General features: G+C 58.7%; 4 protein-coding genes and 3 non-coding genes across 7 annotated transcripts in view; 5 read left to right on the top strand and 2 right to left on the bottom strand.

Moving 5' to 3' along the window:
• The window catches only part of SF3B3 (splicing factor 3b subunit 3), a 29,201-nt gene extending 28,054 nt beyond the window's left edge, over positions 1–1,147 (top strand). Inside the window, exon 26 of the mRNA XM_062499956.1 lies at positions 221–1,147. Within this exon, the coding sequence (XP_062355940.1) occupies positions 221–361 (141 nt within the window). The 3' untranslated portion in view covers positions 362–1,147. The remainder of the gene's footprint in view (positions 1–220) is intronic.
• A 3,944-nt stretch (positions 1,148–5,091) lies between these two features.
• Positions 5,092–9,311, top strand: IL34 (interleukin 34). The gene is made up of 6 exons (XM_062500239.1): positions 5,092–5,131; positions 5,224–5,327; positions 5,621–5,698; positions 5,786–5,959; positions 8,820–8,958; positions 9,058–9,311. The coding sequence occupies exons 1-6, from the start codon at positions 5,104–5,106 to the stop codon at positions 9,075–9,077; spliced, it is 543 nt and encodes a 180-aa protein (XP_062356223.1). The 5' UTR covers positions 5,092–5,103; the 3' UTR covers positions 9,078–9,311.
• TRNAG-GCC (transfer RNA glycine (anticodon GCC)) lies at positions 6,183–6,253 on the top strand. The gene has a single exon. It is a non-coding gene; the product is annotated as a tRNA-Gly (tRNA).
• On the top strand, positions 6,814–6,884 carry TRNAG-GCC (transfer RNA glycine (anticodon GCC)). The gene has a single exon. It is a non-coding gene; the product is annotated as a tRNA-Gly (tRNA).
• Positions 8,676–8,746, top strand: TRNAG-GCC (transfer RNA glycine (anticodon GCC)). Its single transcript has one exon. It is a non-coding gene; the product is annotated as a tRNA-Gly (tRNA).
• Positions 9,312–10,908: 1,597 nt separating the features above from the next.
• Positions 10,909–13,330, bottom strand: LOC134048406 (C-signal-like). The gene is made up of 6 exons (XM_062500146.1): positions 13,193–13,330; positions 12,613–12,664; positions 12,214–12,401; positions 11,972–12,130; positions 11,744–11,854; positions 10,909–11,022 (listed from the first exon to the last, which is right to left on the bottom strand). The coding sequence occupies exons 1-6, from the start codon at positions 13,328–13,330 to the stop codon at positions 10,909–10,911; spliced, it is 762 nt and encodes a 253-aa protein (XP_062356130.1).
• A 1,178-nt stretch (positions 13,331–14,508) lies between these two features.
• On the bottom strand, positions 14,509–26,208 carry MTSS2 (MTSS I-BAR domain containing 2). The gene is made up of 15 exons (XM_062499947.1): positions 26,140–26,208; positions 22,432–22,493; positions 22,237–22,310; positions 20,424–20,508; positions 20,151–20,242; positions 19,994–20,068; positions 19,719–19,727; positions 19,111–19,268; positions 18,923–19,030; positions 18,749–18,845; positions 18,041–18,261; positions 17,228–17,302; positions 16,833–17,009; positions 16,572–16,737; positions 14,509–15,885 (listed from the first exon to the last, which is right to left on the bottom strand). The coding sequence occupies exons 1-15, from the start codon at positions 26,206–26,208 to the stop codon at positions 15,113–15,115; spliced, it is 2,241 nt and encodes a 746-aa protein (XP_062355931.1). The 3' UTR covers positions 14,509–15,112.
• Positions 26,209–27,564: the final 1,356 nt, after the last annotated feature.

Here is a 27,564-nt window from a genome sequence, read left to right as displayed (position 1 = left end):
CAGCTTTTGGGTTTCTGTTTCGTTAATCAAGCTGGCCAGTAATTAATGTGATGCTAACTGCTGCTATTCAACAGATGAGGTCACTGAGCATGGTCTTGTTTTCAGGACAGGATTAAGAAACTCCTGGGAACAAACTGTTTGTGGCCATTTTTCCCTGTTTAGGCAGGGTTCAGTGCTTCTGTGTGGTTTTGATTCAGTTCTCTCCTGCTTGCCCCTCTAGAACGTGATTGATGGGGACCTGTGTGAGCAGTTCAACTCCATGGAGCCTAACAAACAGAAGAATGTGGCTGAGGAGCTGGACCGGACCCCACCTGAGGTGTCCAAGAAGCTGGAAGACATCCGCACACGTTATGCTTTCTGAGTGGCAGCTGGCAGGGGCAGAAATGCTTGCAGCTCCTCTGGGTGCTCTTCCAGGCACCGTTGGGAGGAGGAATGTGTATTTTTTTGTTTTCTCCCTTCCCCCGCCCACCTTTTCAAATATTGGTTTGGTCCTCTTGGTTTATGTTTCAAAGTAATGTGACTCCAGTAAATACAGTATCAGCTATTAGGTTTCCCAACGCATCCCCCTGCCTATGTGAGGACTCCTGACATTCCAGCTTCTGGCCAGAGAAGTTCTCTCTTGGGAAGTGCTGAAGGCAGGATGACAGCTGACCCTCAGCCCCATCTCCTTGTCATCCCTTTTGGATGGGGGAGTCCCAGGATCTCTTGCTGAAAGTTCTGTAGGGCAGATCCAGCTGAGTCTTTGTTGAGTCAAGTGGGGTTTGTGATTTCCTAGCATTTTAGGAAAGGAAAGGAGAGAGCTGTGCTATGATTCAGGATTACCAGGCTCCTCTTTTAGTAGCAAGTGGTGAGCTGCTCTGGGCTTATACTAGTCCAGGGAGTAGCCAATGGGGAGCTGGTTGTGGGGAGGGAACTGTCACACTTGTCTTGAACGTTTTCTTCTGAATTGCAAGGGGGTTTTTTGGACTTGCCATTTCTGACTGTTTTCCCTGTAAATAGAGTTTTGTACAATGTTGATTCTCCTGGGGGGGGAAGAGCAAGGCCTGAGTCTGGGACTTGATTTGTTTCATAATAACTTTGGCAAGAGAGTGTCTCCAAGCTGTGACTGTGAGCAGCGCATGAAGAATAAAAGCCTGTTTTTTCACTATGCTGGCGCTGGGGCTCTTCTCCTTCGTGGCAGCTGCTGCTGACCTGGCGGGAGCAGGAGGGGGGAGGAGGAGGAATACAGAAATGTGTGCACCCTGAGCCCCTGTGCTCCTGCAGGCCCCTCACTGTCTCCCTGTCCTGCCTAGAGCTGGTCTGCTGCTTGATCTGCCCTGAGACACACACAGGCTGTGGAGAGATGGAAGAGTCATTTCTGCACCCGTTCCCAGAGCATGGATGCACATCTGGGGTCCTGTGTTGCCCAGTGTAGCAGCTGCAGCTCTGGGAGGAGCAGCTGGCTGCCGGGAGGGCTGGGGAAAGGTCCTTGTCCCAGAGGCTTGGCTGCAAAGGCTCCCAGTCGGAGTGCGCCCACACAGCAAGTGCTTCCGGGTTCTGCTGGGTTGCTCCCTGCTTACTCCTGCTGGTGGGGAACTGCCTGAGAGCCTGTGACATCCCGGTAAGGATGGTGCTCCCCACTTGGAGCTTTTAGAGACAGGTGGTCCTTGATGCCTGTGCTCCCTCTGAACAGCTTTCACACTCTCCAGTGCACGTACTGTGTGGGGTGAGGGCAAACACACCCTCCTGCCCTGTCCTTTGCACCTTCCTCTCCCCTCCTGCCTTGTCTCGACCTCGCAGGCCCGCGCTGGCAGGGGCGTACAACGTAGGGCTGCACCCTTTGGCTCTGGCATGGCACATGGAGCCCCACCCATCCTCTGCTGGCAGAGCAAAGGGCTTTGTGCTCCCTTCCCCGACCTGAGTGAGGAGGGGCTGTGACAAGGGAGGGCCGAAGGGGAGCTGGCTTTGTGGGGTCCTGGTTCTGGCTTGCCGTGGACTTAAAGTGCTCACCCTGTGCTCTCTGTCCTTGTCCGCCCCAAGGAAGTGATGCTTTGGATCAGAGGGTACTTCCAGCAGAGCTCCACTGACACTTGGCATTTGTCGTGCTGGTGTCCTGAAAAGTGGAAGCGGGGGAGGGGGGTGTGTCTTGAGATGTTCCCAAACTGTTTCCAAGCACAAGGTTTTACTTCTTTGGCTGTGCCTGGTGAATAACCTGCCTCCAGTAAAAGGCAAAGCCTAGGAGGGACCCATTTCCAGCCATGAGGAGCTGGGGACTTGTGGGGAGCTGGCTGAGCTCCATGCTCCCCTTCACTGGGACAAGGAAGGTTTCTCTCAGTGAGGGCTCCCTCCTGCAGCTGCAGGGTACCGGGGTCCTGCTGTTGTATGGGAGCAGAGCTCCCGGGGCTATGCACGGGAAGCTGTTTGCCTTGGGCTCATCCCAGCACTGATTTCCAGCCCGGAGCAGCCAGGGAGAGCAAACCACCCCCAGCACAGTGCTGCGCAGTTCCGCACTTTCTCTTCTCTCCCTCGCCCCATCCCAGCTGCCAGGCTGATGAATACGTGGGCAGGGAATGCTATTAAATGGCTTCCTCCAGCGACGGCAGCAGCTGTGGGCAAAATCCCTGCGGACACCTGCGTGAGGAGCTGGAGCACCTCCTTCCCTGCTTAAAGCTGAGCATCTTGTCCCCCGATGAGTGCTGGGAGGGAGGCAAGGGCCATGCCCAAGACTGGACCAGGACCAGGGGAAGCTTGGCAGGAGCACGGCAGTGGCCCTGACTCCATGCCAGGGGAATCCCAGCGCGCTCTCACAGGCAGAAGTGCATTCCTTCCCACGCGTTTCCCTGGGAGCATTGACCCACTCTTTGATAGTCGATGTTTCTCGCTGACCCTTTGGATGCTCAGCAGCCCTGAACACAGACACAGTGGCTCTTCCAAGGGGCTCTTCAGGATGATGTGGGGGAGGACTATGTCCCGTGTCCCTTGTCCCCTGCTCCTGGCAGGAGCTCAGTCCTGAAGCATCCTGAGAGGATGACGTGAGCTTGGGCCAGAGGGAACAGAGTTCTGCTGGCCTGGAGCCAGCCCAGAATACCTCAGCACCTCTGAGATTAGTGCTGCAGTGCAGCCCTCCCCTGGGCGCATGCTGGGGATGCACTGGGCTGACTCCCACCTTGATTGCTCCAAAAGGTGCCCATGAGTGCTCAGCCCAGTAAGTGCCCTGGGACACCTGGCCAGGAAAGCCCATCACCCGGGGCGTTCCGGTGCTGGCAGAGAAGAGCACCCCGGGGAACCTAGGGCTGTGAAGAGTGGTCAGCTGGGCACCTCAGGGGCCAGGTGGGCAGCTGACTGGGATAGCTCAGCACCCTGAGGAGTGGAGGAAGCATGTACCATAGTTAGACCAGCACCCAGGGGCTCCCTGCTGCTGCAGCAAAGCATCCCGAGGAACAGGGAGGGACTCAGCAGGATAAGCCAAGCACCCTGGGGACACTCAGTTGGATAAGCACGAGCACACTGAGAGTTCCTGGCTAGGTGAACCGAACAGCTGAGCATCCCGGGACACCCAACTTGGGCTCGCTGAGCTCCCCCGGGGACACCTGCCTGGAGCAGCAAAGCACTCTGAGGAACAGGGAGATACTCGCGGGGGTTAGCCAAGCACCCTGGGGCCACTCCAGCCTGGGCCAGCTGCGTACCCTATGGACACCTCCGGCTCTCGTTCCCCACCCTGGGGGCACCCACGTTGCTGGGTAGCCAAGCACCCGCGGCGGGGCAGGGCCGGACTCTCCCCGGGCCGTGCGGGGCGGTCGCTCGGTCCCTTCTCCCCGCCCCGCCGGCTCCCCGCGCCGCCGCCCCCCGCCCGCCTCCCGGGAAGCGCGGGCACGGCCCCGCCGCCGCCGCCGCCCGCGGGTGGACGCGTCCCGCGCCCGCGGCCCCGCGCGCCGCGCCAGGTGGGTCCGCGGAGCCTCGCGCGGGGGGCGCGGGGGGCGGCCGGGCACGCGCGGCCCCGCTCGGGAGCGCGGCACGGGACACGCACACGCACACACAAACACACAAAAACACACACACACACACACCCCGCCACCCGGCCGTGTTTGCTTGGGGACACATTGCAGGGACATGGCACAGGGGTCCCTTCGCTGGGGATTGCGGGTGGCACCCCTTGGCGCTGGGACGCTGCACGGCGCCTTTGCGTGGGGACACAGCACGGTACCCGGCGCGGCTGCTCTCCGTTGGGACATGGCATCGCGTGGGGACACAGCGTGGCCCCCCTGACAGCGGGACATGGTGTGGGGACGCAGGTGGGGCCCCTTCTGTGCTGGGATATGGTATGGACACAGCACACCCTCTTTCGCAAGGGGACACGCTGTGGAAGATGTGGCACAAGGACGTGCTATGGTCTCCTTCCACAGCGTGGGGGCTTGGCAGAGCCCCCTTCACGAGGGTGTGGGGACACGACATTTCTGTGTGGGGACCTAGCATGTCGTGACTTGGACAGTTCACCAGTCCCGTCCCCCGGCGTTCCTCGGCTGAGGCCGGAGGAAGTAACTCACCGCTGGGATAACGGGGCTGGGCTGATCTCCCTCCTTCCCTGGAAATTCCCCGAGGGTGTCATCAGGGAAGCCCCGGTAGCCCTGCCCCAAGCGGGACGCAGTCATTCGCGGCTCAATGGCCACCCACAGTCTTTTGGCCACCCGAGGCTCACGCGGGGCAGTCCCTTCCCCGCTGCCCCCGGGGATCGGAGCGGGTGTCCTGCCTGGGGGCTGCAACCTGGGCGCCTGCCTGCCCTGGGGCTGCAGCCGGGGCTCTCTTCCCCCAGATTCCCTCTTGCAGTCCGGGGGTGCTCCTGCACCCCTGCAAACACATCCCTGCCAACACCCTGTGACGGCCCCGGGACCTGCTGCCTCCCTGCCACCAGCTGGAGAGGAGAAGCCAGCGGGGACTGCCGGGAAGGGGGACTAACCCCCCATCCATGGCAGGGAACAACTTGCCGGGGCTACCGGAGAGCAGCCAGTGCCCGGAGCCTACACCTGTCCCTTGTCCCCACACCATCCACGCCACTGCCCTGGAGGCTCCTGGTGAGCCCCAGCCATGTAGGCACAGCCTGGGGCTCCACTGATGGCCGCCATCAACATGCAGCAGGGCTACGCTGCCTTCCTATGTGAGTACAGCTGGGGGACGGGGGGATGGCCTCAGGAATCACCTCAGTGGGTGTTCCTGAGGGGGCTGATGCCGCTGGCTTTGGCTGCCCAGGTGTCCTGGCTGTGCTGGGGCTGGAGGCCGCGGCGCCGGGCGAATGTGAACTCACCCGCCTGCTCCAGGACAAGTTGCAGTACGAGATGCGCCTGCAGTACATGGTAACCCCAGCTTTGGGAGGTGGGGGGACATATGGCATTGCAGGGCCCCAATTTGCTCCAGGGGGGAGATGGGGGGGGGGGCCAGCACCCACTGCTCTATAGTGGCCGGGTGCTGGGTGCTGTGTTTTTTACCAGGGACAATTCATGCCAAATTGGGCCCAGAGCTGCTTCTGCTGGGGGCTGGCTACATCAAAGGGCTTTTGCACCGACTCCCCGGTGTCATGCTGAGGCTAGCAAGGATGTGCCCATTACTTTGCCCCTTGCCAGCCCCTGTGCTCTTGTTGCCTTTCCAGAAACACTACTTTCCCATTGACTACACAGTCCAGGTCCAGTATGAAGAGGTGCTGAGGCCATCCAACATCACCCGCCTGGTAAGATGGTGGCAGGGGAGAGTCCCGTGATGGGAGCGCTCTAGGGACACACAGGGGCTGCATGGCTCTCACCCTCTTGCCCTTTAGCGCAACGGGACAGTGTCGGAGGCAGCACTGCGGTACCTCTGGTTCCATGTCAGCTCCCAGGCAGTGCTGCGGATCCATGAGGTGCTGCCAGAGAAGCACCCATCCTGGAAGTACACCCAAGAGCTCTGCCAGCTCTTCGATGCCCTGGGCGAGGAGTACAGCAAGTACCGGCAGGTGAGGATTCCCCCTGGCCCCCCAGCACAGCTGCACGTCACACACTCGTGTGCCGGGGTGGCAAGCACTGAACATGAGCACCCGGGAGGGGACAATGTGGGCATGGACATTTTCGCTGCGTGTGGGTTCTGTGGAAAGACTGTCAGGGACAGGGTACAAGAAGAGAAATTGGGAGCGGGATGTGGGGTGATGGGGCAGTGCAATGACACCTATGGCACATCTGGCATTGGTGGTTCAGTGGTAGAATTCTCGCCTGCCACGCGGGAGGCCCGGGTTCGATTCCCGGCCAATGCAACAGCGGCATCTTTTTCTTGCCTGCAGCCTGTCCCCTTCGGGGGATCGGCTAACCTGGGGAGGGGAGAACGGGACTGTCACACACACCGACTTCCGTCACGGGGTGGCACAACCACGGCCGGTGGTTACGGGGGATCAGGCAGAAGGTGCCCGTGAATTTATCCCCGTTTTCCCGGTGGTGGTCCTGCCTCTCTGCCCAAGCCTCTGCTGCCTCGATGGAGGATGTAGGCAGCCTGCCGCGGCCGTGTCCCCAGTGTGAACCCGAAGTGTGGCTGGTTGTCCTGTGCCACGGTGCAGGTTCTGCAGCCCCTCCGTGGAGAGAGCGAGCCTTGCTGGGTTGTGTCATCAGAGGGTTAACTCTGAAGGCTGCTGCCAACCCCTCCTTGCTGGGGGTGATGTGAGGCAGCAGGAAGAGATGTTCCCATGGGCTGAGCCGCGGTGTCAGAGCTGTGTTGGGGTGCTGTGTGAGGGTGTTCAGAGCTGACGGAGCCTGTCCCCGCTGCTCCCAGTGCGCTGGGTTTGGGAGTGTGGGGGAGGGCTGGGATGCTTCCCCACATCTGGCATTGGTGGTTCAGTGGTAGAATTCTCGCCTGCCACGCGGGAGGCCCGGGTTCGATTCCCGGCCAATGCAACAGCTGCATTCCTTTTGCACCCTGCTGCCCTTTGGTGGCTGCTAGGGTGCCCATGGAGTAGCACAGAGTTGCTCCACTGCAGTGCTCCCGTGGGTGCTCCCTTGGGCATCTCTGTAGAAATGCTCCCTCTGCATCTCCCCTCGGGCCGAACTCTGTAGTTTGTGTGGGTGCTCAGGCCCCGATGGTGGCAGCAGCAGGTCTGCCTGTGCTGAGTATCCTTGGCTTGGTGGCAACCGGGAGCACTAAGAGGAGATGGTTTGGTGAACGACCAGCTCGGCTGGGTGGCAGGGAGGGACATTGACTCAATGACAGCAAGGGGTGCTATGTCTGTGGCAGTGAAGGTCCCTGGTTTAAGAGTAGTAGGAGGTTCTTGTTCCTGTCAAGGGTACACAGGCCATGGAGGCAGATGGCAGCTGTGGGCATTTCCACATCTGGCGTATGTCGTTCAGTGGGACAATTATTGTGTTCCCCTCTCAAAAGCCAGGGTTTGGTTCCTCATCAGTGCAGCCTGGTGTCCTGCCTTTCAACTCTGCAGCCCTCAGCCCCTCCATCTGACTTGGGCTCATGCAGCCATGGGTTGATTGTGACTGGGAGATGCTGCTGCACCCCAAGGCAGAGGTGTTCGGGTGCTGGATGTGGGTGGCTTGTCACAGCTGGGTCACCGATGAGAACACCAAGTGTGGCTGGGTTGTGCTGTGCCACAGGGCAGGTTCTACAGCCCCTCTGAGGAGAGAGGGAGTTTTGCTTGGTTGTCATCTGAGGGTTAACTCTGAAGGCTGCTGCCAACCCCTCCTTGCTGTAGGTGATGTGACAGCAGAAGAGGAGCTTCCGTGGGCTGGAGCCGCGGTGTCAGAGCTGTGTGTTGGGGTCTCCTTTGTGTGTGTCTGTGCGCGTATGTGCATCTGTGTCTCTGTGCCTGTGTGTGTGGTGCGTTCACAGCCATCACTGCCTACCCTCTTACACCGACTCTGCCGAATTTGGGACAGCAGGGCCTTCTGGGGGAGGGCTGAGATCCTCTCCACATCTGGCATTGGTGGTTCAGTGGTAGGATCTTTGCCTGCCTCGCGGGAGGCCGTGGTTCGTATTCCCGGCCAATGCAACAGCTGCATTTTTTTTGTACCCAGTGTCTCTGAGGGAGACCATGGGGATTGCCCTGAGTGTCTGGAGGGATTACCCACCTCTCCGACACTTGTCTTCCCCTCTGTGGATGTGAAGAGTGTCATATTCGGTGGAACAAATCCAGGACACTTTGGTGACCTCTGGGGGACTTTGTGGCAGAGAGGGACCCTGCCTTATGGGCAGTGACTGTCCATGGCTCAATGACAGAGAGGGTTTCTGTGTTGGTGGCAGTGACAAGGGTTTAGGCTTGGCGGCAGTGATGCCCAGGGCAGCCAGGCCTGCATGGGTCTGGGGGATGCTGCCACATCCAAGAATGGCTGTGTTTGGGTGCTGGATGTAGGCAGCCTGCCGCGGCCGTGTCCCCAGTGTGAACCCGAAGTGTGGCTGGTTGTCCTGTGCCACGGTGCAGGTTCTGCAGCCCCTCCGTGGAGAGAGCGAGCCTTGCTGGGTTGTGTCATCAGAGGGTTAACTCTGAAGGCTGCTGCCAACCCCTCCTTGCTGGGGGTGATGTGAGGCAGCAGGAAGAGATGTTCCCATGGGCTGAGCCGCGGTGTCAGAGCTGTGTTGGGGTGCTGTGTGAGGGTGTTCAGAGCTGACGGAGCCTGTCCCCGCTGCTCCCAGTGCGCTGGGTTTGGGAGTGTGGGGGAGGGCTGGGATGCTCCCCACATCTGGCATTGGTGGTTCAGTGGTAGAATTCTCGCCTGCCACGCGGGAGGCCCGGGTTCGATTCCCGGCCAATGCAACAGCTGCATTCCTTTTGCACCCTGCTGCCCTTTGGGGGACCTTGGTGACGTCCTGGTGATGTGTCCCTCCAGACAGATGTGGAGACAGTGGTGGCCGATCTGGTGAAGCTGATCCACAGCGCGGGCGCTGAGAGCAGGAGCAAGGCTGTGCGCCCCAAGGCACTGCTGGACAACTGCCTTAAGGTCATGCGGATGCTCTACGGGGCGCCCTGTGAGTTGGGGATCAGGGTGGGGTGCCCGACCTTGGGGAACGCAGATGTCACACAGGGGAGCCCTGTCCCACGCTGTGGCATCTGTTCCCTCTATTCAGGTCGGTGGGAATCCACCTAACACTGTGGAAGACCCGCTGGAGCCTCGGATGTTGCCTCTGCTCTGCTCCTCCCAGAGCCCCATGGGGGGTTCCCAAGGAAGGTGCAAAGGTGGGACAAATGCCACTCCTTCCAGGACCAACTACAACCAGAACTGTGGGACTGATTATGGCTGTGAGATCTTGTCCATCCAAAACGTCCAGCTCCCTTTGCTTGGGTGTGGGGTCAGACACAGCCCCCCATGGCAAGCAGATGTTGGGGGGGACACAGCCCTCCCTGCCCACAGGGCAGGTGAGGGCATCATCCTATTTCTCTTGATCTGTATTTTTTCCTCAGCTTTCATTAAACACCAGTTAATTCTCTAGCATTGCAGCTCAGCTTCTGACTGGGTCCCAGGAGCCTCCAGCCTTCCCGAAAATAAAGGACCAGCAAAGAGAACCCCACTGCCTCCACTGCCTACTCTTTTGGGGTGTCAGCACCTCCCTCACCTCTTCTGGGGAGAGATTCACTCTGAGAAAGGGACCCCCACCAAGCTGCCTGTGTCAGTCCCTGCTGCTTCCCCAGCAAGGAAACATCTGGATTTGTTTGTTGTGCTTGGCGGCACGGCGCAGGCGGCACACTGGAGGGGCTGGGGCTGCCTGGCTGCCTCCCCTCTTTACAGCTTAGTTAATTACCTTCCTCAGCTTTTAGAGACCTTAGTCGGTGTATTTGTGGCTTAGGCTCAGAGTCCATGGGCACTGCAGCATGAGTGGAGGAATGTCTTCCTTCTCCTCCTCCTTTTCTTCGTCCCTTTATGCCTAGTGATGATTCCTGTTTATATAAAGCCCACACAGAGTTCATATAAAACCCACCAGTGATGATCCACTGCTTCATAAGAGCTTTAACTAGAGGGACCCTCTCTCCCAACCCTGCTGGCTTTAACAGAGGCCCTGTGTGGTCCAGGGACCCACCTGGGGTTGCTTCAGCCTTTGGGGCTGAGCTCCAACCTCCCACTCTCTCGTGTCAAGCGTGGGAATGATCCTTCTTCCTCCTCCACTGTGGGAAAGCTGAAGCTGTCCCTGCAAAATGACCCCTGCCAAGCTTCCCAGAGCATCCCCACAGCAATGGGCTTGCCAAAACCCTGTGTGTCCAGCCCACTTAAGATATTGTGCATTTTCTTCTGATCCCTCTTTTGAGAGATAGCTTCAAAAATGTCAGCTGAGAGCCTCTACGGGAATGCACTCACAGGAACGAGAATGGGAGCCTGTTTCCAATATCTCCTGGTGTATCATAAGGGAAACCATGAGGGATGGTTTCAGGGATGGTCAGTCCAGGACACCCTGCCCAGGTGTGAAAAGATATCTTTAGGCATGTACTGAGACTTGGGGGATCTGCTGTGAGACCCCCCCCAGCTGCTGGAATAGGAAGAACCTTTGCTGGCCTTGAACCAGCAAGAAAAGTGACTGGCAGCGTCCTTGGGGTGGACGTGGAAAGGCCAGCTGGTTTTGGGGTGGGCAGGCTCAGCAGGACAAGGGCTGAGTTTGGAGGCTCTCTGGGATATCCCCACAAGCAGTACAGCTTATGGCCCTAGAGTGAGGATACTCAGGGGGTTCTCCTGGCCCCAGGGGATGCCTTGGATTCAGGACCACACTTGGAGCATTCTTCCTCATGCTGCCCTGGCCCAAATCAGCACCCCAGGCCAGAGGAGCAGCAAATCCAACTCTCATCCCCCAGCCTGTGCATCCCTGTTTCTATTTTCCCCCGCCCATCACACCACCTCCCCCCCCCACCCCACCTCCGAATCAGAGTGAGCCTGGGAATGGCAATTAATTCACTTTAATTAATTATTTAACCACAGTGGGCAGATGTTGCTCTCACCAGGGCAGCCTCTGCCCTCTCCAGTCCCAGAAGGTGCCATTGCTGGTGGCTGAGAGCTGGGCCAGCAGCTGCAGGACCCCCCGCACGCTGACCTCCAATGTCACAGGGCCCTGTCACACCCAAGGCAAGGGAAAAAGTGAACCAAGATTCTCCATCCCGACACCCCCAATCCCACCCGTGGTATGGTGGAATGCCAACTCCAGCTGGGTTGAGTTTGGGAGCAGCTGGAGATGCTCCAGCAGCCAAGGCATGTGGCTTTGCATTAATTGATTGTCCCTCGTTTGAGTGCTGTAAGGACGGAGGTTAATTTCTTCATTCCTAGTTAAAAAGTGACCTGTATGTCAGCCAGAGCAGGGTAAGGGACAGTGAGTGCAGGACCGGGGTGCCCTCTGCTGACACACCAACAGGATGGGAAAGGAAATAGAAAATAGGGAAGAAATTGGATGGTTTGGGGAGAGAGCCTGGAATTGTCCCTTTGCTGTGGTGGCACAGCCACTGTGGCACCAAGAAACTGCACACATGTCTAAGATGTGGATGTCCAGGGAAGGGACGTCCATGGTCCGTGGTCAAGGATGCCTCAGGAAGGGATGTTCATGCGAAAAGGATGTCCATGGGAAGAAATGCCCTATGAAGTGGTGCCCATGGGAAAGGATGTCTGTGGGAAGCAATGTTTCTGGGAAGGGATTTCTTTGTGAAAGGATGACCCTGAGAAGGGATGTTCATGGGAAAAGGTGGCCTTGGGAAGGGATGCTTCCAGGTAAGGATGCCCCTAGGAATGGACGCCTGTGGAACCTTGGTAAGCTAGGACTCCATGCACCTCACATCACTCACCATCCCCTGTTCCAAGGGAGGTGTCACATGTCCAGGATCCACAGACACACAGAGGATCCCGCTGCTCCCGTACTCCAGGGCCAGGCACTTGGTGAGCATGTTCAGAGCAGCCTGGGAGGACAAATTCCCCTCCTTACCATCATGATCTGGCAATGCCATGGCCAGTGGTGGAGGGAATCCCAGAGGAGGTGACCCCCAAATTCCTCCCCATCCTCCCAGTGGTGGTACCTTGCTGCAGCGGTAGCAGATGTCCTGCCTCTCCTCCCAAGCCTCTGCAACCTCGATGGAGCCCAGGATGCTGGAGATGTTGATGATGGCAGCTCTGCTGCAGCTCATCTCACGCTGCCCTTCAGCCTCAGCTGCCTCCTTCAGCAGGGGCATGAAGGCCTGCAGGGGATGGGATCTCAGGCATCACCATCCTCTTCCTCCCTGTTTTCAGTGTTTGGGGCAGGGATTGCCTGTGTCCTCACCTGGCTTGTCTGCAGGGGCCCGATGGTGTTGGTGGTGTAGACGAGGCTCATGTTCTCTGCTGTCTCAGTGGCCAAGGTGCTGCGGCGTGTGGTGCTGGTGTTGTTAATCAGGAGGTTGAGGCCAGCATTGCCCACTTCCTCCCTCACCTTCCCGACTGCTGCCTTGATGCTGTTGGGGTCTGTCACATCTGCAAGGGGACAGGAGGGTTTGGGGACAGGCTGGTGGCCACAACCCTGTCAAGATGGTGCAAGACACTAAGCACCCTCCTGGTCCCATCAGTGACCTGGTTGAGCTAAGCCAAACCAAGGGACCTACCTGCTTGGTGGCATTTCCTGGAGCCACCCACGGTCGCAATTAAATCCAGAGAAGCTTCATCCCTTTCCCGCCCCAGCACTTACCCAGAGGCAGGATCATGATGTTGGGAAAACCCAAAGCCACCTCGTTGACAGCCTAAATGGAGAAAGTGGGGTGAGGGGGTGACGTGGGGAAGCTCCCGGGGAGGGAGGCCCTGCACCGTGCTGGGGTGGGAAGAGGGTGGCCCCTCATGTCACAGCTGACAGGTTACAACAAGATCCAGAGGGAGCAATCTGGGGCGAGTCACTGCTTCTCTGCAGCTGGCTGAGCCCGGCAGCTTCAAAACTCCCAGCAGCGATGCCCCTGACACGGGAGCTGCCAGAAACCCCCCCTCCACTCCCCATCATGCACAGACCTGTGCCAAGAGAGGCAATAAAATTAAATACATACGTATTTAATACATACATAAGTATAATATTTAACACACCTATTTTTGTTATATATATATATACATGTATAATGTACATAATATAAGTGTATTTTTCCACGCCGTTCATCGTACAGGATGCTGGCACTCAGACTCCCAATTCCAGATGGGATTGTGGCATCCCCAGGCACACATCCCAGACCTGACTCCCTCCTGTCCTGTCCCCCCCCTCCCCCCCACGCCGGTGTCCTCCCTACCTTGCCCTGAGGGTCCAGACAAGCAGCGAAGATGTGCCGAGGTGGGCTGGGCTGCTCCAGCAACCCCTTCAGCAGCCCCAGGCCCAGCCCCCCATCGCAGCCGGTCAGCAAGACACTGCCCACGCTGAAGCCCTCCATCCCCACTGCTCTCTACAGCCGCTTTGGCAATCTCTGCCCCAGCGAGGTTTGGCAATCGGCCTCGATAATCCGGGAGGTGGCAATGCTGCGGGTGCTGCTGGGATGGGTGGAGGTGGGGGGCACCGCCTGCACCCCCTCTTCTGGAGGGGATGGGGCAGCAGGATGTTCTTCTGCACCCCAGGGACACCAATCACCCTGGCACGGGTTTGTTGCACCCCTCCATACCCCAAAATTCTCACCCCCCTCAAGACATGGGAACCCCAAAGAAGTGATGGTACCTTCCCACCTGTTCCCCATTACTGGGGTGACCCCAGAGAATCAGAACACCCATAGGAGTGCAGGCAAGACTATTAATTACAGTACAACCTTTATTAATACTGGAATCTTCACAGTGCATTCGTTACTTGTAGCAGTGACTATGGAAAACGGGGGGGCGGGGGGCAAGAGGGGAATTACCACCAGAAAAAAAATTAAAATAAAAGACGGAATGAAAGAAGGAGAAAGAAATGTGGCAGAGGGAGAGGGGATGCGGCGGCAGAGGCAGGAACACGAAGGGGAAAAATAAATTAAAAAAAAAAAGAAAATAGTAAGGACCAAGTTAACAACAGCACCAGAAAAGTTACTTCAGTCGAAAGACAGGTCAGGTTTTTTTCTTTTCCAAAGAATTTTTGTTTTCTGTACAAAATAAGAGGACCCCCCCCCCCCCCCTCAAACCCAAACATTTGTCACTTGGCCTCAGCGGTTCTGGGCAGGAGAAGGGGGAAGGGGGAGAGCTAAATTGTTATTCCTAAGGGGGAGGGCTGAGGGGCTGCGATGCGACAGACAGCAGGGTACGGGGGGCTATGTACAGCGGGGGGCCGGGGGGTTGTGCTTTCCTCCAGCCGCCGGCAGAAATCAGCTGCTTTGCTTGGGGGTTCGGAGTCAAACCTGTGCCTGGACCCACCTCTGAGCCGATCCTGCACAGGGTCTGTGGGTGCTGAAGGACAGTGAGAGGGTTTTGGAGGGTCCCAAGTGATCCTTGTGAGGGGAGGCAAAGTGGAGGATCAGCATCCTCAGTCCCTGCACCCCAGTGTCCCCCCAAGACAGAGGGGATTGCAGTGCCTCCACCCCCAGCCCCCCAACCCTCTCACATGTCCCCCCCTTCTTCTTCCCCCCCTGCACCCCCAGCCCATTGCTTCTGCCCCCTGGAATGAGGCTGAGCTGTGCTGGCCCCAAGCAGGCAGCTGGGGGGGATGGGGCCAGGGCCCCCCATTCCTGGTGCTCCTGGTGCTCCATGGCAGCCACAGCCCCGCTGGCACCGTCCTCTCCTGCTGCGGCTGGGGCCACCCGCCTGCGCCCGGGGGAAAGAAAACAGAGGAGAGGGAAAGCGAGAGGGGAAAATGAAAAGAGAAACAAAGGGGAAGAGGTGAAAAAAAGGAAAGGAAAAAAGAGGAAAATAGTAGGAAGGAGAAAATGAGTTAAAAAGAAAGGAAAAAAGGACAAGAAGAGGAAAAGAAAAATGGGAAAATGAAGAAAGTAAGAGAAGGCGACATAGAAGAACAAAAGGAAAAAGCAGAAAAATAGGAAAAAGGAGAAAAGGCAAAAAAGAGGGCTGAAGAGAGAGCAAGTGAAGGAGGGATGTAGGGAGAAGGCAGAAGGAGACAGAGGGGCAGGAGGCAGGGGGCACACCAGGGAGGGATAGGGCAGCGGGTGCCGGCGGGTGGGGGTTCCCAGGGAGGCACAGCGGTTGCCCCCGGGGGTCCGTCGGCCACGGTGGGCACGTCCCCGCTGGCCGGGGCATCATCACGATATCCGCGGGGCCGACCTGTCATTGGTGACGGTCCTGCGCAGGCGCACCCCGCGCCGGATGGCCACCAGCATGTCTTCGGCTGGGGGGTCCATGGAGGCCGCGGGGGGCGGCGCGGGGGTCTCCTCGCTGGGGCCGGACCCCACGAGGGCGGTGGGGAAGGGGAACTGACCTTCCCCCAGGGCGTGAGCACCGGCCACCAGCTCCCCAATCTTCTCCACCAAACTGTGCCGGTTGGCAGCCAGCTGCTGGTCCTCCTCTTCCTCAGCGGAGAGGTGCTGGCCGGCCCCGGGGTAGACAGAGATCTCCATGGCACCGCCACCCCAGGCAGTGTTGGGAAGGCTCAGCCGCTTGGGCGAAGCTTTGGCAAAATCCAGGGGGTTCGGAGAGGCATCATCAGCGTAGAAGACGCATTCCTCACTGCCCACCCGTGTAGGGCCGGCGTAGCCAGGGGAGTCGGGCACTGTGGGGGTCTTCACAGGGACGATGGGGGGTCGGATGGGGATGGGGCCAGCATTGGAGAGCGTACGGCGGACCGAGGGCTTGGTGGAGGGCGTGCGGCGGATGGTGGCCACCCCTGGGGTGGTGCCGGCCGGTAGGTTGGTGCCGGTGGGCAGCCCGGCGGTGGAGGCAGGACGTTTGGTCTGGATCATCCGCCGGTAGTTCTGGGCGATGTTGCTGTTGCGTGGGATGGTGGAGGACTTGTCAAAATCACTCTGGGGGTCACACTCCACGTCTCCGTTCACCGAGTAGCAGTCGTAGTCGGAGCCTTGGGAGGGAGCAGCACCATCAGTGTGGCTGGGGGGTAGCCAAGCCCAACCATGCCATCAAAGTCAGCCCCAGCCACCTCCATCACAGCACAACAACAATCAAATTCAACTGCCATGATCGTCACATAACCACTGCTGTCCCAATCACTGCTGGCACAACATGCTCACCATCAAATCCAAACATCACCACTGGAGGGAAACCACAATCACCCCAACCATCACACTGAAATCACAACCAAACCCAACCACAGCCATCACAAAATGATCACAGCCAATCTCCACTGTCACCAACATGTGCTCATAACTGGCTCAGCCATCATCATACAAACATCATGACAGATGTGATTATTTGATCTCCAACTACTGACTCTTGTCATCACCTACCATCTGCCACCATCTCCACCTGTACTCAGCCTCTGCACACAGACACATCACCACAAATCATAACCTGTTATGGCATTCCCTGGCACAACTGCACTCACTGAGCCCCAGCTAACACCCAAATGATCAGGAAAAGCTGTGGTTATTTGTGCCACCCCACCAGCCCCTACACAGTATGACCACAGCCCAGTGCTATGACACCCAGAGCACACAAATGTGACCCAGGACCACCAAAGCCTCTGTTGTGCCCTTCCCCACTCTAAGTGCCATTTCAGGTGGTCCCAGGTACCGCCGGTGCCAGTACCTTGGGAAGGGATGGTGTCCTCAGAGCAGGAGGGGGTGGTGGTCTGTGTGCTGTAGCCACTGGAGTACTGCAGTGAGTCCCGGCTGCTCTTCTGGTGCTCTAAGCTCAGCCCACGGGTCAAGACCATGGCCAGGTCGCTGGCGGCAGGGGACACCTCCTCCCCATGCTGCTGAGGCAAGGGCGCTGTCAGCACCCTGGTTCCTCCTTTAAGAGTCCCCAGGAGCCCCCCACTTCTGTGCCCTTCCCTGCCGCAGCCGGTACCTTGGCAGCAATTGTAGCTGGTGACATCCGGGGCCTGGGAGCATCCTCGCCGCTGATGCCTGAGTACCCACCAGCAGGAGAGCCCATCTCGGCTTCCCTCAGGTGCTCCACGCGGTCCTTGCGCCGCTGCAGAGTAGGGACCACCGGCTGGTCATAGGGGCTGGCCTTGGACCAGTCCTGCAATTGGCAAGGCATGCAGTTCATGCTGGTGACACTGGGACCAGGAGTGTGGCAGGAGGGGTCTCAAGCTGATGTCCCCTGTGTCAAGCCACGGGTGCTGCTCAGGATGTTCTGCCACATGCAGGAAAGGAGGGGAAGGACCAGGGGCTGAATCCCATGAAGTAAGGGGGGAACCACATGTGAAATGAAACCCTGGTGGGATGGCAAGGACTAACCGAGGTGGGGGAGCTGCACTCGCTAACTGACTGGCAGGTTTCGGATGCCTCTGAGGATGCCGAGCTGGAGGACTTCTGCTGTGCCGTGACGAGCCGAGAGCCGGAAGGTGAGAGAAGAGGCAGTTAGCAAGCAAAGCCAGAGCCATGACCCTGGTTAGAGCAGCACCCACAGCTCCCCTGGCTGAGCGAGGCCCCCAGCCCTCCTCCCTTCTGGCAGCTGATGCAGCATGGCAAGCGGGATGCGACCTTGGCAGCGGGGTCAAGAACTGAGATAATGAACTACTCCAACCCTTCCCCTTTCTCATCCCAAGACAAGCAGAGCCAACAGATATTTTGGGGAGTGGGGACCTTGCTGGGTTGGTGACGCCAGAGAAGTACAGACAGGTGGAAATGGCAACTCCCTGGAGATCCTGGAGCATCCTTCTTACTGTGGATGGTGCAGCATGAAGGGGAAGCTTTGCTCTATGCTGTGTGGTGGGTGACTGGCACAAACTGGGTATTATGGGGCTGTGGTGATTGGGAAACACCCTGTTCTCCTGGCACAGGGAGAGGGACACCTGTACCCCCTCCCTGGGTGAATTCATGGATGGGGTTTCTCTGCCGCGTGGCCCAGGATGCCCCCGTGTATGGCAGGCGCCTTCAATATTCCAAATATTTATTTCCCATGATGGCAACACAGATGGAAATAGTTCTGAGGGTGGGTCTCATCACCTCTGCACTAGACCATTGTGTTGCACCCATCACCACCCACCCATTCTATGGAAGAGGAAACTGAGGCATGTAGGTCGGCAGCATGGACCACCTTCCCTGTACCTGGCTGGTGATGTCCGAGGGCATGGGGGAAGGTGGTTTGGAATAAGTGGCGTCCTGGGAGATGAAGCCGGAGTCGTGGGAGGAGACGCTGGAGAGGCGGGTGGTGGCGGCGGGGGGCTGCGCCAGGCTGCGGTAGCGATAGGTGGAACTGGGTGAGCAGGTCTGAGCCCCGCCGGGCCACGCCATGCCACCCTTGGCACTGCTAACGCTGCTGGGGGGGCGCCAGGGGGACGGGGACACACCGGTGGGGAGGACAAAGGAAGGAAAAGAGAATTTAAGACAGAGGTTTGGAGGTGGCAGGATGGCCAGCGCCCTGCCACACATCCCAGCCTGGGGAAACTGAGGTGTGTAGTCCTCCTGGGGGTGTCCCTTTGCTTTCTGGGGTGACCCTGTGGCAGGGAACAGGCTGGGGGACGTGACAGAGGTGGTATGCTTGCCCCCAGACACGGCACACATTGTCCCCAGACCCTGGAGGACAGGACATGTATTGGGCCCCCATCCTGCCCCATATGTCCACCAGCCCTGCCCAGTGCGTCACGACCAATTTCTCAATATTAATGGGAGCCACTTGCCCATATGGACATGAGAAGGTGGACATGCACCTTGTGAGCATCCCCAAAGGCTGTAAGCATCATTAACCCACAGAGGTTAATGAAGAGGGCTGGATTTCCTGGCTGTGGTTGGGTGTGGAGCCCACCTCACCATACCTGCACATGCTGGACTTGCGGGAGCTGGAGCTGCTGGGTGAGGACGGGGGCGTCTGGTAGGACCAGCTGTAGTCAGAGCCCTTCAGGTCCTTGATCACCTGCAGGAAAGATCGGGTCTAAGTCCCCCCAGAAGATACTACCTGGATCCCTTGACCCCTGGCTCGCCCCTACTGACCTGCTCACTGGCAGGGGGCAACTTGTGGGGCTCAGCGGTAAGCACCACCAGGTCCTCGATGATTCCCTGCAGGTGGGTGATCTCTCCCAGCATGGTGAGCTCCCCGTTCTTAGGACAGACAAGAGAGAGCATCAGCACCCACTGGGCAGAAGGGACAAACCCTGACCCTCCCAGCCCCCAACACTCACCACCACGGGCTGCAGGAAAGTGATGAAGGTGCAGAAGCGGCCCCGCTCCTCGATGAGGGCTTTGCGGACTGCCTGCTTCTCCGTCTCCTCCAGCAGCAGGTACATGTCATTGACGTCCTGCAGTGCATTGTCCAGCTGGGGCTGCAGGTCCCCCTTCCCTGTGAGATGGGGCACTGTCAGCACTGGGCTCCCCTGACACCCTCCCCAATGTGCTGGCAGTGCCACTGCCAAGCCGAGGTCATTCCCCCAGCTTGGGGACATCACCCCATCCTCACATTGCAGCAGATACCATAGGTCTCCCACTGTGCCCATGTCCCTTGAAGGTCCAGGAGCACCCTCACCCCACAGCAGCCCTGGGCAGGGGGCTCCTCTGCCACCCCATCCCCATCCCTAGCACTTGGGACCAGAGGACCCCTTGCACTGCCACATGGTGGGGCTGACATTGCCTCAGGATAAGGGGTGCAGGCTAAGCTAAGTTAAAAGCAGTGTGAGGGTGGGAACAGGGAGCGGATGGATGGACGGACAGACAGACAGAGGCTGGGGAGACTGGGAGGAGTAGATGAGGAAGCAGAGAGGGGGCCGGTGGTGGGGGGCAGCAGTTCACTTACCAAGTAGCTCTACAGGAAGGATGTGGAGGGGAGGGAAGAGAGAAGGAGACAGAGAAAACGTGTGAAAAGAGGCCGAAGGCTGGGGCGCATGCCCCGCCTCCCTGCCACCCCTGGGGCCATGCTGGCACCTCCCTTTCTACAGGGGGACAGCAGGACCCCCCTAATGCCTCCCCCCCCACCCCCCCAGTTGGCAGTGCCACAGCCGGGATATCGGCCCTGGCTGGGGGTCCTGCGGAGGGGCTGGTGGGGGCACCCCCCAGGAGACCCCCTCTCACCTTTGCGAGCCTTTTTCTGGAGCTTGAGGGTGTCAGAGGACTTTTTCTTGATCTCATGGCGTGCTCGCTTGTACTCTGGGGGTGCAGAAGTGCTGTCAGAGGGGACCCTGCCCAGCAGCACAGCTGCCCTGCACGGATCCATCCCATCTCCCCATACCTTTTGCGTGGTCCTTGTCCAGCTGGTTGGCAGTTTTCTTCCAGTCCTCAATCCTGTCCTGCAAAGGGTTTATCAGGCTCTCCATGAGGGCACTGGAGGAGGGAGAGAGAAGCAGAGAGTGTGGGAGAGCCCTGGAGCCAGGGGGGAGCCATTCCCTTATCCCATGCCCAGCCAACATCCAGCATCCCCTTCTTTAGCAAGAGATGAGCCTGGCCAGGCCGTGTCACCGATGCCTGTGAGTTTGGAGGCAAAGCTGATCCTGGTCCTGCTTACTTGGTGAACTGCCGGAGTTTGGCCTCGATGCTGCGGTGCCGCATGCACATCCGGGTCAGCGCTGAGCCAATGTCCCTTGTGGCACCTGGGGGGGAGCAAAGCACTGCTGACAAAGGGGCAGGGACACCTCCACACCAGTTCCAGCCCAGTTTGTACAGTGTTTGTCACAGGGATGATCAACACTGGGATGCACTGAGCATTGGGGACACTTTAGGCAGGGGGTGGCTTGTTTTATTCCACGATAAATCATCATCCACTAACTAATAGAGGAAACACTAAATATCTCTTCTAGAGGCTTTGAAAGTAGAAACCGCTCCCATTTTTTTCTGGTTTGTCTTAAATTTGGCACTGGGGGGGCAGGGGAGAGAAGGGATGAGGTGCCCTGGCTTAGTTCCAGGCAGCCAGCTCTGTTCCGCACCTCCAGGCACAATTCAGAGTGGGTAAAAAGGGAGTCCAAACTCCTCGGGGGGGATATCTGCCAGCAGCAGATAGCAGGAGCATCCTTTTAGCTGAAACCGCTGTTAACTCTGAAGCCTAAGGATGGCCACATGGTGGCACTGCTGCTGGCAAATCCCAGGAAAAAAGGCAACCAAAATTCCTTGGGTGCAAACTAAGGAGTGACATTCAGCCTTTCTCTCCCCTGCAAAAGCCTCCAAAAACATCTCCCGCCCTTTTGCAGGAACTTTGGATGCCCCTCAGTCCCCCAGTGCTATGGAACTAGGGGAACCCATGGTCCTTCTCCGGCACTGGGGTAGTCTCCTAATCCAGCTCCTAATGCTCTTATCCCCAGCTCCTGCCTCTTCTAATCCGATTCTCATGCATAGTGTGCAAGGCAGCAGCCAGCCCCCACCCAGTGCCTCAGTTTCCCCATGCTGCTCTGCCTCTCATCCTCCCAAAGAGCCCTGCAGGTAAAGCAGCACAACAGGGTGAGACTGATTCCTGTAGCACTGGTCCCCAGCTGTCCCCAGCATTGCCCCTGTGCCTCCTCCTTGCTTTGGCTGCCTGGGCTGGCAGGGGGCTGGGGGAGCCCTAATCCCCCTGGTGCAGTGGGCTAGTGGGTTTGGAGGCAAAGCTGATCCTGGCTCAAGCTGCTGCCTCCACCTCCTCCTACTCCTCCACGTGTGGCTCCAGATGGCCTGGATGCCGCCAGTCTGCAAACCAGCCCGGGACCATCTGCTTGGCAGAAGCCAAGCGGTGGGAAGTGGCTCCTCATTGCCAGCAGGCACCTGGAGAGGGTCTGGGGATCCTTCTCCCTCACTCCCCAACAGTATGGGGGACCTCACATGCAGCCTTGGCTCTCCAGTCACCTCCCTGGTGAGTTGGGGTTTGTCTCCAGACCAGTCAAGCTTGGACTCCTTAATCTCCTTCTACCTGATTCCCCTTCCCTGGAGACCCCAGAGCAGCCAGGACACCCCTGGGAACTTCCCAGATGGGTGTCAGGGACAAGGAAGGTGGATTGTGCATCCCAGGGGATAGAGATAGGTGCAGGAGATGACGATGTGGGACTGAGCCATCCTGAATGTCCCAGCCCCACCAGCAAATGTATCTAAGCACCCATGGGTGGTAAGGAGCAGCACCCACATGGATGCCCACCTCCTTCCCCGTCCCCACTCCATCTTTCCAATGTGGCTTTCCAGGGAATGCTCCACCTCGGCGTGGGAACAGGTTGGACATCTCTCTGTGGATGGTGAAGCTGCTGCTTGAAGTCCACCCCAGAAACATGGGCAGGGGACACTCCACAGGAAACACTCACCACCTGTCCCCCCGCCCAGACAAGTTTGGGGATGCCCACCCCTAGGACAGAGCACCCTACCTCGGGTGTTGGTGGCCATGTCAGCCACTTTCTGGAAGGCATCCAGGAAGGCAACTGCGGCCAGCACCGTGGTCCTGAGGCAGAGAGAGCAAGGGGGAGCTCAGTGAGTGCAGGACACACTGGGATGTGCTAACGAGGAGGAGAGGTCCCCCATGTCCGTCCCCCTCCGCCCCTCCCCCCTCTTTGGCCACTCACCTGAGCTGGGAGTGCAGCTTGGTGGCCTTTGAGTTGAAATCTTCCCATATGGGGTAGGAGCTCTGCAAGGAGAAGGGTGGTAGTGAGACAGGGCCCCTCACTCCCTGCACTGCTTCCCCAGTCAGGACAGGTTCCCCCCTTCGCTGGTGCGGAGAGACAGGGCAGCTCAATAGCTTCTCTGATGGCTAATAAAGGTTGAGCACAACTCTTTTCCCTCTGTTTTTTTTTTCCCTTTCCAGTCTGGCCACACAAACTTGCAGGCCATGGAGACCACAAGATTTTGAGTGACCTTTTCCAAATGAGGGTCAAGGTAGATTTGGAAACGTGAGGGCACAAAATGAAAAATCTTTAAGACTCTAGCCAGCAGTAGAGGAGACACCACCAGCACCTGCAGCTTCCCCCGCAAAGCACGGATGACCAAACCCACCATCCTGGAGAACTCAGGTCCCACAGATAGGAGCCCCAGTCTTCATCTCCTCTGAGCCCAAGGACTGACAGGGCAGGAGGGGAGGTTGGTGTCCCCCGAAGCCCTGAGTTGTGTGGGGACAGCTGTGTGGGGACAGGGACAGGGCAAAGGTGCTTGGGAGGCTACCCCAGTGCTGTCCCAATGGGGCCACTCTCGTGCCATCCCAGCAAGGCCATCTGTGCAAGACCAGTCCCACTGCCCTTGTGGCGAGGCTATTCCAGAGCTGTTCCTGGCTATTCCTGGTGCAACCATTCCAGTTAAGTCATCCCAGGGCAGTTCCAGTGCCACCATCCCAGCGAGGCTATCCCAGTGCCACTGTTTCAACAAGGCTATCTCAGCACTGTCCCAGTGAAGCCAGTCCTAGCAGACCATGCTGGTGCCATTCCAGTGAGAATTCTCTGCAGTGCCATCCCAGCAAGGCCATCCTGGTGCCATTCCAACAAGGCTCATCCACCATACAGCAAGGCTATCCCAGCATCACCATCCCAGCAAGGCCAGTTCACGCTGTCCTGGCGAGGTTAATCCTGGTGCTGTCTTGACAAGGCCATCCCAGTGCCAGCCTTGCATGCCCAGTACCGGTGCCATCATTCCAGTAAAGCTATCCAGGTGCCACCATCCTGGAAAGGCCATTCCAATGCTGTTCCAGTGAAGCTGGTTGCAGTGCTGCTATCCCAGCAAAGCCATCCCAGTAGGGCCAGTCCTGGTGTCATCATCCTGGTGAAGCCATGCCGGTGCTGCTATCCTAGCAAGGTCAATCCTGGTCCTGTTGTCTCATTGACAAAATCCTGGTGCTGTCCTGGTGTGGCCATCCGATGGCAGTGACAGGTGTCTGTAAACTCCCCTAGGGCAGCCACCAGGCTGGAACATGTACATCACCACACATCCCCATGGGCACTATGACTTGGTGGCAGCTTTGGGGACAAGGTTTGCACTGAGCGGGCAAGAGACCAGCCTAGCATTGTTTTTCTGGGACCACAAAAGCCCCTATTTGCTCATGAATCAGCAAAGAAAGGGTTTGAGGGTGCCACTCCACACACCACTTGTGGCAGTGACTCCCTGGTTGTGGGTTCCCAGGGATTCTCACTGCCAGAGGGCTGGGCCAACATTCCTGGGCCATTGTCCCCAAGCCACCTTCCTTGGTCACCCTGGGCAGGGCAAGTGAGGCTCCCCTGTAGAAGGGAGCAGGTTGTGATGCCCCCAAAACCCCTGTGATGCCAGGCATGAGGAGGATGGGGAAGATGACAGTGGGGACAAGGACATGCCAAGGTCACTCAGGGACACCGAGCACACAAGGAGATGCAACAGGAATGAAGCCAGCTTAGGGACAACAAACAAATTCTCCCCACCACAGGTCAAGGGATGCTGAAAAAGCCATCCACCACTAAAATAATGTCCCTTTGCCCTGTGACCAGCACAGGGATCCCAGCCAGAGGACAATAAGCACATCACTGCCCTTCAATGCCCGCAGCTCTTCAAGCAGAGAATTACTGTGCCCCAGTGCCCGTGCCAGGACACCCACGTGGCTGGGAGATGGGGACAGCACACCCTCAGGTGCCACTGGCACTCGGCTGGGGCTGTGCAGGGCACGAGCTGAGCCCCAGCTCCAGTGTGGTGGGGTTTTCCTTCCTTTTCATCATTTTTCTTTCATCTTTCCCACCTTCAAATGACATGAAACTGAATCCAGTCCAGTCTCCTTGGGTGAGGGGTTCCCAGTCCAACCGCATCTGGATCATGCTAGGCATGTCACTGACAGCTCAGAGGGCTTATCCCCTCTGAAATCCCAGCAGAGGAATGGGGAAACTGAGGCAGGGGCTGCCCCCACCTCCCCCACTAGGAGTGCAGGACTCAGCCAGGCTGCCTGGAGAGGGTAGCTGGGGTGAAGGCATTTGGGGGAGAGAGCTGATCATCCCAGCACCCGTTTCCCACCAGCCCTCGTCCCACTGCCCTGAGTTGGGATTTTCTCCCTGGAGCTTTTCTCCCAGCCCTGAGGCAGAGCCTGACTGCAGAGCCACCAGTGCCCCTCGAAGGGGTTAATTGCCTTCCCAGCAAGGCTTCTTTTTTTTTTTTTTATCCCCCCCATCCCCTGCTTTGGCAATGACAGCATTGTCTGGATGGGTCTGCAGCATGAAGAGAGGAAGAGGAGGAGGAGGAGGAAGAGAAGGAAGAGAGCTTTTGCCTCCCAAATATGATTAGGGCTAAACCCCAGCACTGGAGCTGGCTGTGGGAATTTCGGCCCCCTGAGACGAAGAAACATTGCTGGTCCCTTCCTCCTCACTCAGCCCCTAGTCAAAAATGCCCCTCAGCATTTTTAATTTATTTTTTTGAAATGAAAACAAACAAACAAAAACGGTTTTTTTAAACATGGCCCTATCCTGCTCCCAGGGCGGGTGGAGGCAATATCCTCTTCCCGGGTTAGGAAATGGGATCAAGGAGCTGGGGGACCTTTTTGTTCCGCTGGTGTCAACCCCACTGAGTCCAGCAGAAATCCAGGCTGGTCATGGGGTTGGGGGGGCAGGGGCAACACGATGCTTGAAATGGGTGGCTGTGCCCGGTGCAGGGCCAGTGGTACCTGGCAAGGGGCAATGATGCCTGGCCTGTGTCACCCGACAAGGGGCTCTTGGCACCTGGGGATGGAGAGAGGGCTGATATGGAGCCAGGATCCCCAGTATGGGCTCTAATGCCCAACACAGGGCCCCGATGCACATTATGGGGTTGATGTGGGTTTCTGGCACCCAGTCTCATGCTCGGACACCCAATGTGAGAGCTCGATGCCTGCCATGGTGCTCTGATACCCAGTGAAGGGTAACAGGGCAGATATAGGGCTGCAACAGCCAGAACGGGCCTCTGATAGCCAGTGATTGATCTGGGGATGATGTGGGGCTGCAATCTCCAGGATGAAGCGCCAATATCCAACAGCGGATGTAGAGATGATCGGGGGCTGCGATCTCCAGGGCTCCGATGCCCAACACAGAGCTCCGATGCCCAGTGAGAGGCTGATGCGGGGCTCTGGCAACCCTCGCCAGCCAACACGGGGCTGTGGGGCTGATGTTCGGGCTCCGATACCCGATGAAGGGTTCCAATCCCCATTCGCGGCTGGGCAGCAGAGCCTCGGTACCCAGCGCGGGACGGGCACCGGCGGCGGCAGCGCGGGGACTGCCTGGGGAAGCCGGCTGATGGGAGGATGGTGCAGGGGGAGCGCTGTCACGACAGCAAAACCGGGGTGCGGGGGAGGCATCCCCTACCTTCATATCGTTGATGATGGCTTGGAAGAGGCCGCCGAGGGCTCCGCACTCCTTCTCCGCCGTCTCCATCGCGGCGCTGCGGCAGCCCGGGGCGGGCGGCGCCGCCGGGGGAGGCCGCGGCGGCGGGCCAGGCTCAGCGGCGGCGGGGGGCGGGCGGCGCCCGGGCGGCGGCGGCGGCAGCGGGGGGGGCACAGCGGCGGAGCAGCGGCGGAACCGGGCGGGGCATCGCCCCCCTGCCTCCTTCCCTCCCTCCCTCCCTTCCTCTCGCCCTGCGCGGTTGCTGCGCGGACCCGCCGCCCCCTGGCAGCGGAGCGGAGCGGGGCGCGGGGAGCTCCGGGCCGGGGCGGTGGCGGAGGCGGGGCTGGGCGGGCTCTGCGCGGCACATGCGCCGCCCGCCGCGGGGCCGGGGGCTGCGGGCGGCGGGGGGATGCTCCGGGAGCCGCTGCGGGCAATCCGTAGGACGCGCAGGAATGACGGAGCGGGGGGCAGCCCCGGTGGTTCTCGGGGATTCTCTCGGGGGAGGTCGGGGAGCAACACCGGGTGCCCCGGGACTACAGCGGAGGGAGATCCGAGGGATGCCTGGAGATGTGGCATTGGGGGGGGGGGGGGGGGAGGAGGCAGCACTGGGGTTTGCTCCCGTGGCGGCGTAGGAACCCCAGGGATTATCTTCGGTTGCTGGGTGAGGAGCAGAAGAACCCCAGGGTGTATGTGAGGATACTGCACTTGGAGATGCCATGGGATGCCCGGGGGTAGCTCTAGACCTCTGGAGGCGCCGGGGGGAATGCTGCCTCTCCCCAAAGGGTATTTGACCCCCATTGCCTTCCTGACCCTCTAAGATGTGCAGGAGGGTGAAGTCCCTCCACAGTAGTCACACGACAGCTCTGAAATGTGTCCGTGCACTCGATTATCAGGGAACCATGGGAAATGCTATGGCCTGTCAGCAGACAAACCCTTCCCACAGCCATCCCGAGGCCCCAGCCCCAGCCTCCCTGGATCTCGGGGTGCCAGGCTGATCCCCGACAAACCTCCCTACCCCTCGCAGTGCAATGAGGCTCAGCTGGGGCAAAGGTTTCAGCCCGAGCTACCCATTCCCCCTCCTGCCAGAAAGTAGTCTTGATCCCATGCTGATGATGCCCACACTGCTCTGGATGGTGTTGGTCAAAAGCCACTCATAAGGAAACAATTATAGCTGAGCACTCCAGCAGCTGGCTGGAATTTCTCTCTAAAAACCCAGTCCCTCAGTGTGGAAGGAGGCTGTTCAGCAGCAATGAGCTCGGCAGGAGTGAGGCAGAGCCTGTCCTGGCCCACACTGACAATGACCCAGGGGTCCAGCAACAGGTACCCCCGAGCACCCCGAGAAACCAGCCAGCTTGAGAAGCCGCTGCTCGCACATCCCGGAGAGCTGGCTGTTAAAATTAACCCGCC

This window comes from Cinclus cinclus, chromosome 11 (assembly GCF_963662255.1).
Source record: "Cinclus cinclus chromosome 11, bCinCin1.1, whole genome shotgun sequence".
Lineage (NCBI taxonomy): Eukaryota > Metazoa > Chordata > Aves > Passeriformes > Cinclidae > Cinclus > Cinclus cinclus.
This window is presented reverse-complemented; position numbering and strand designations above follow the sequence as displayed.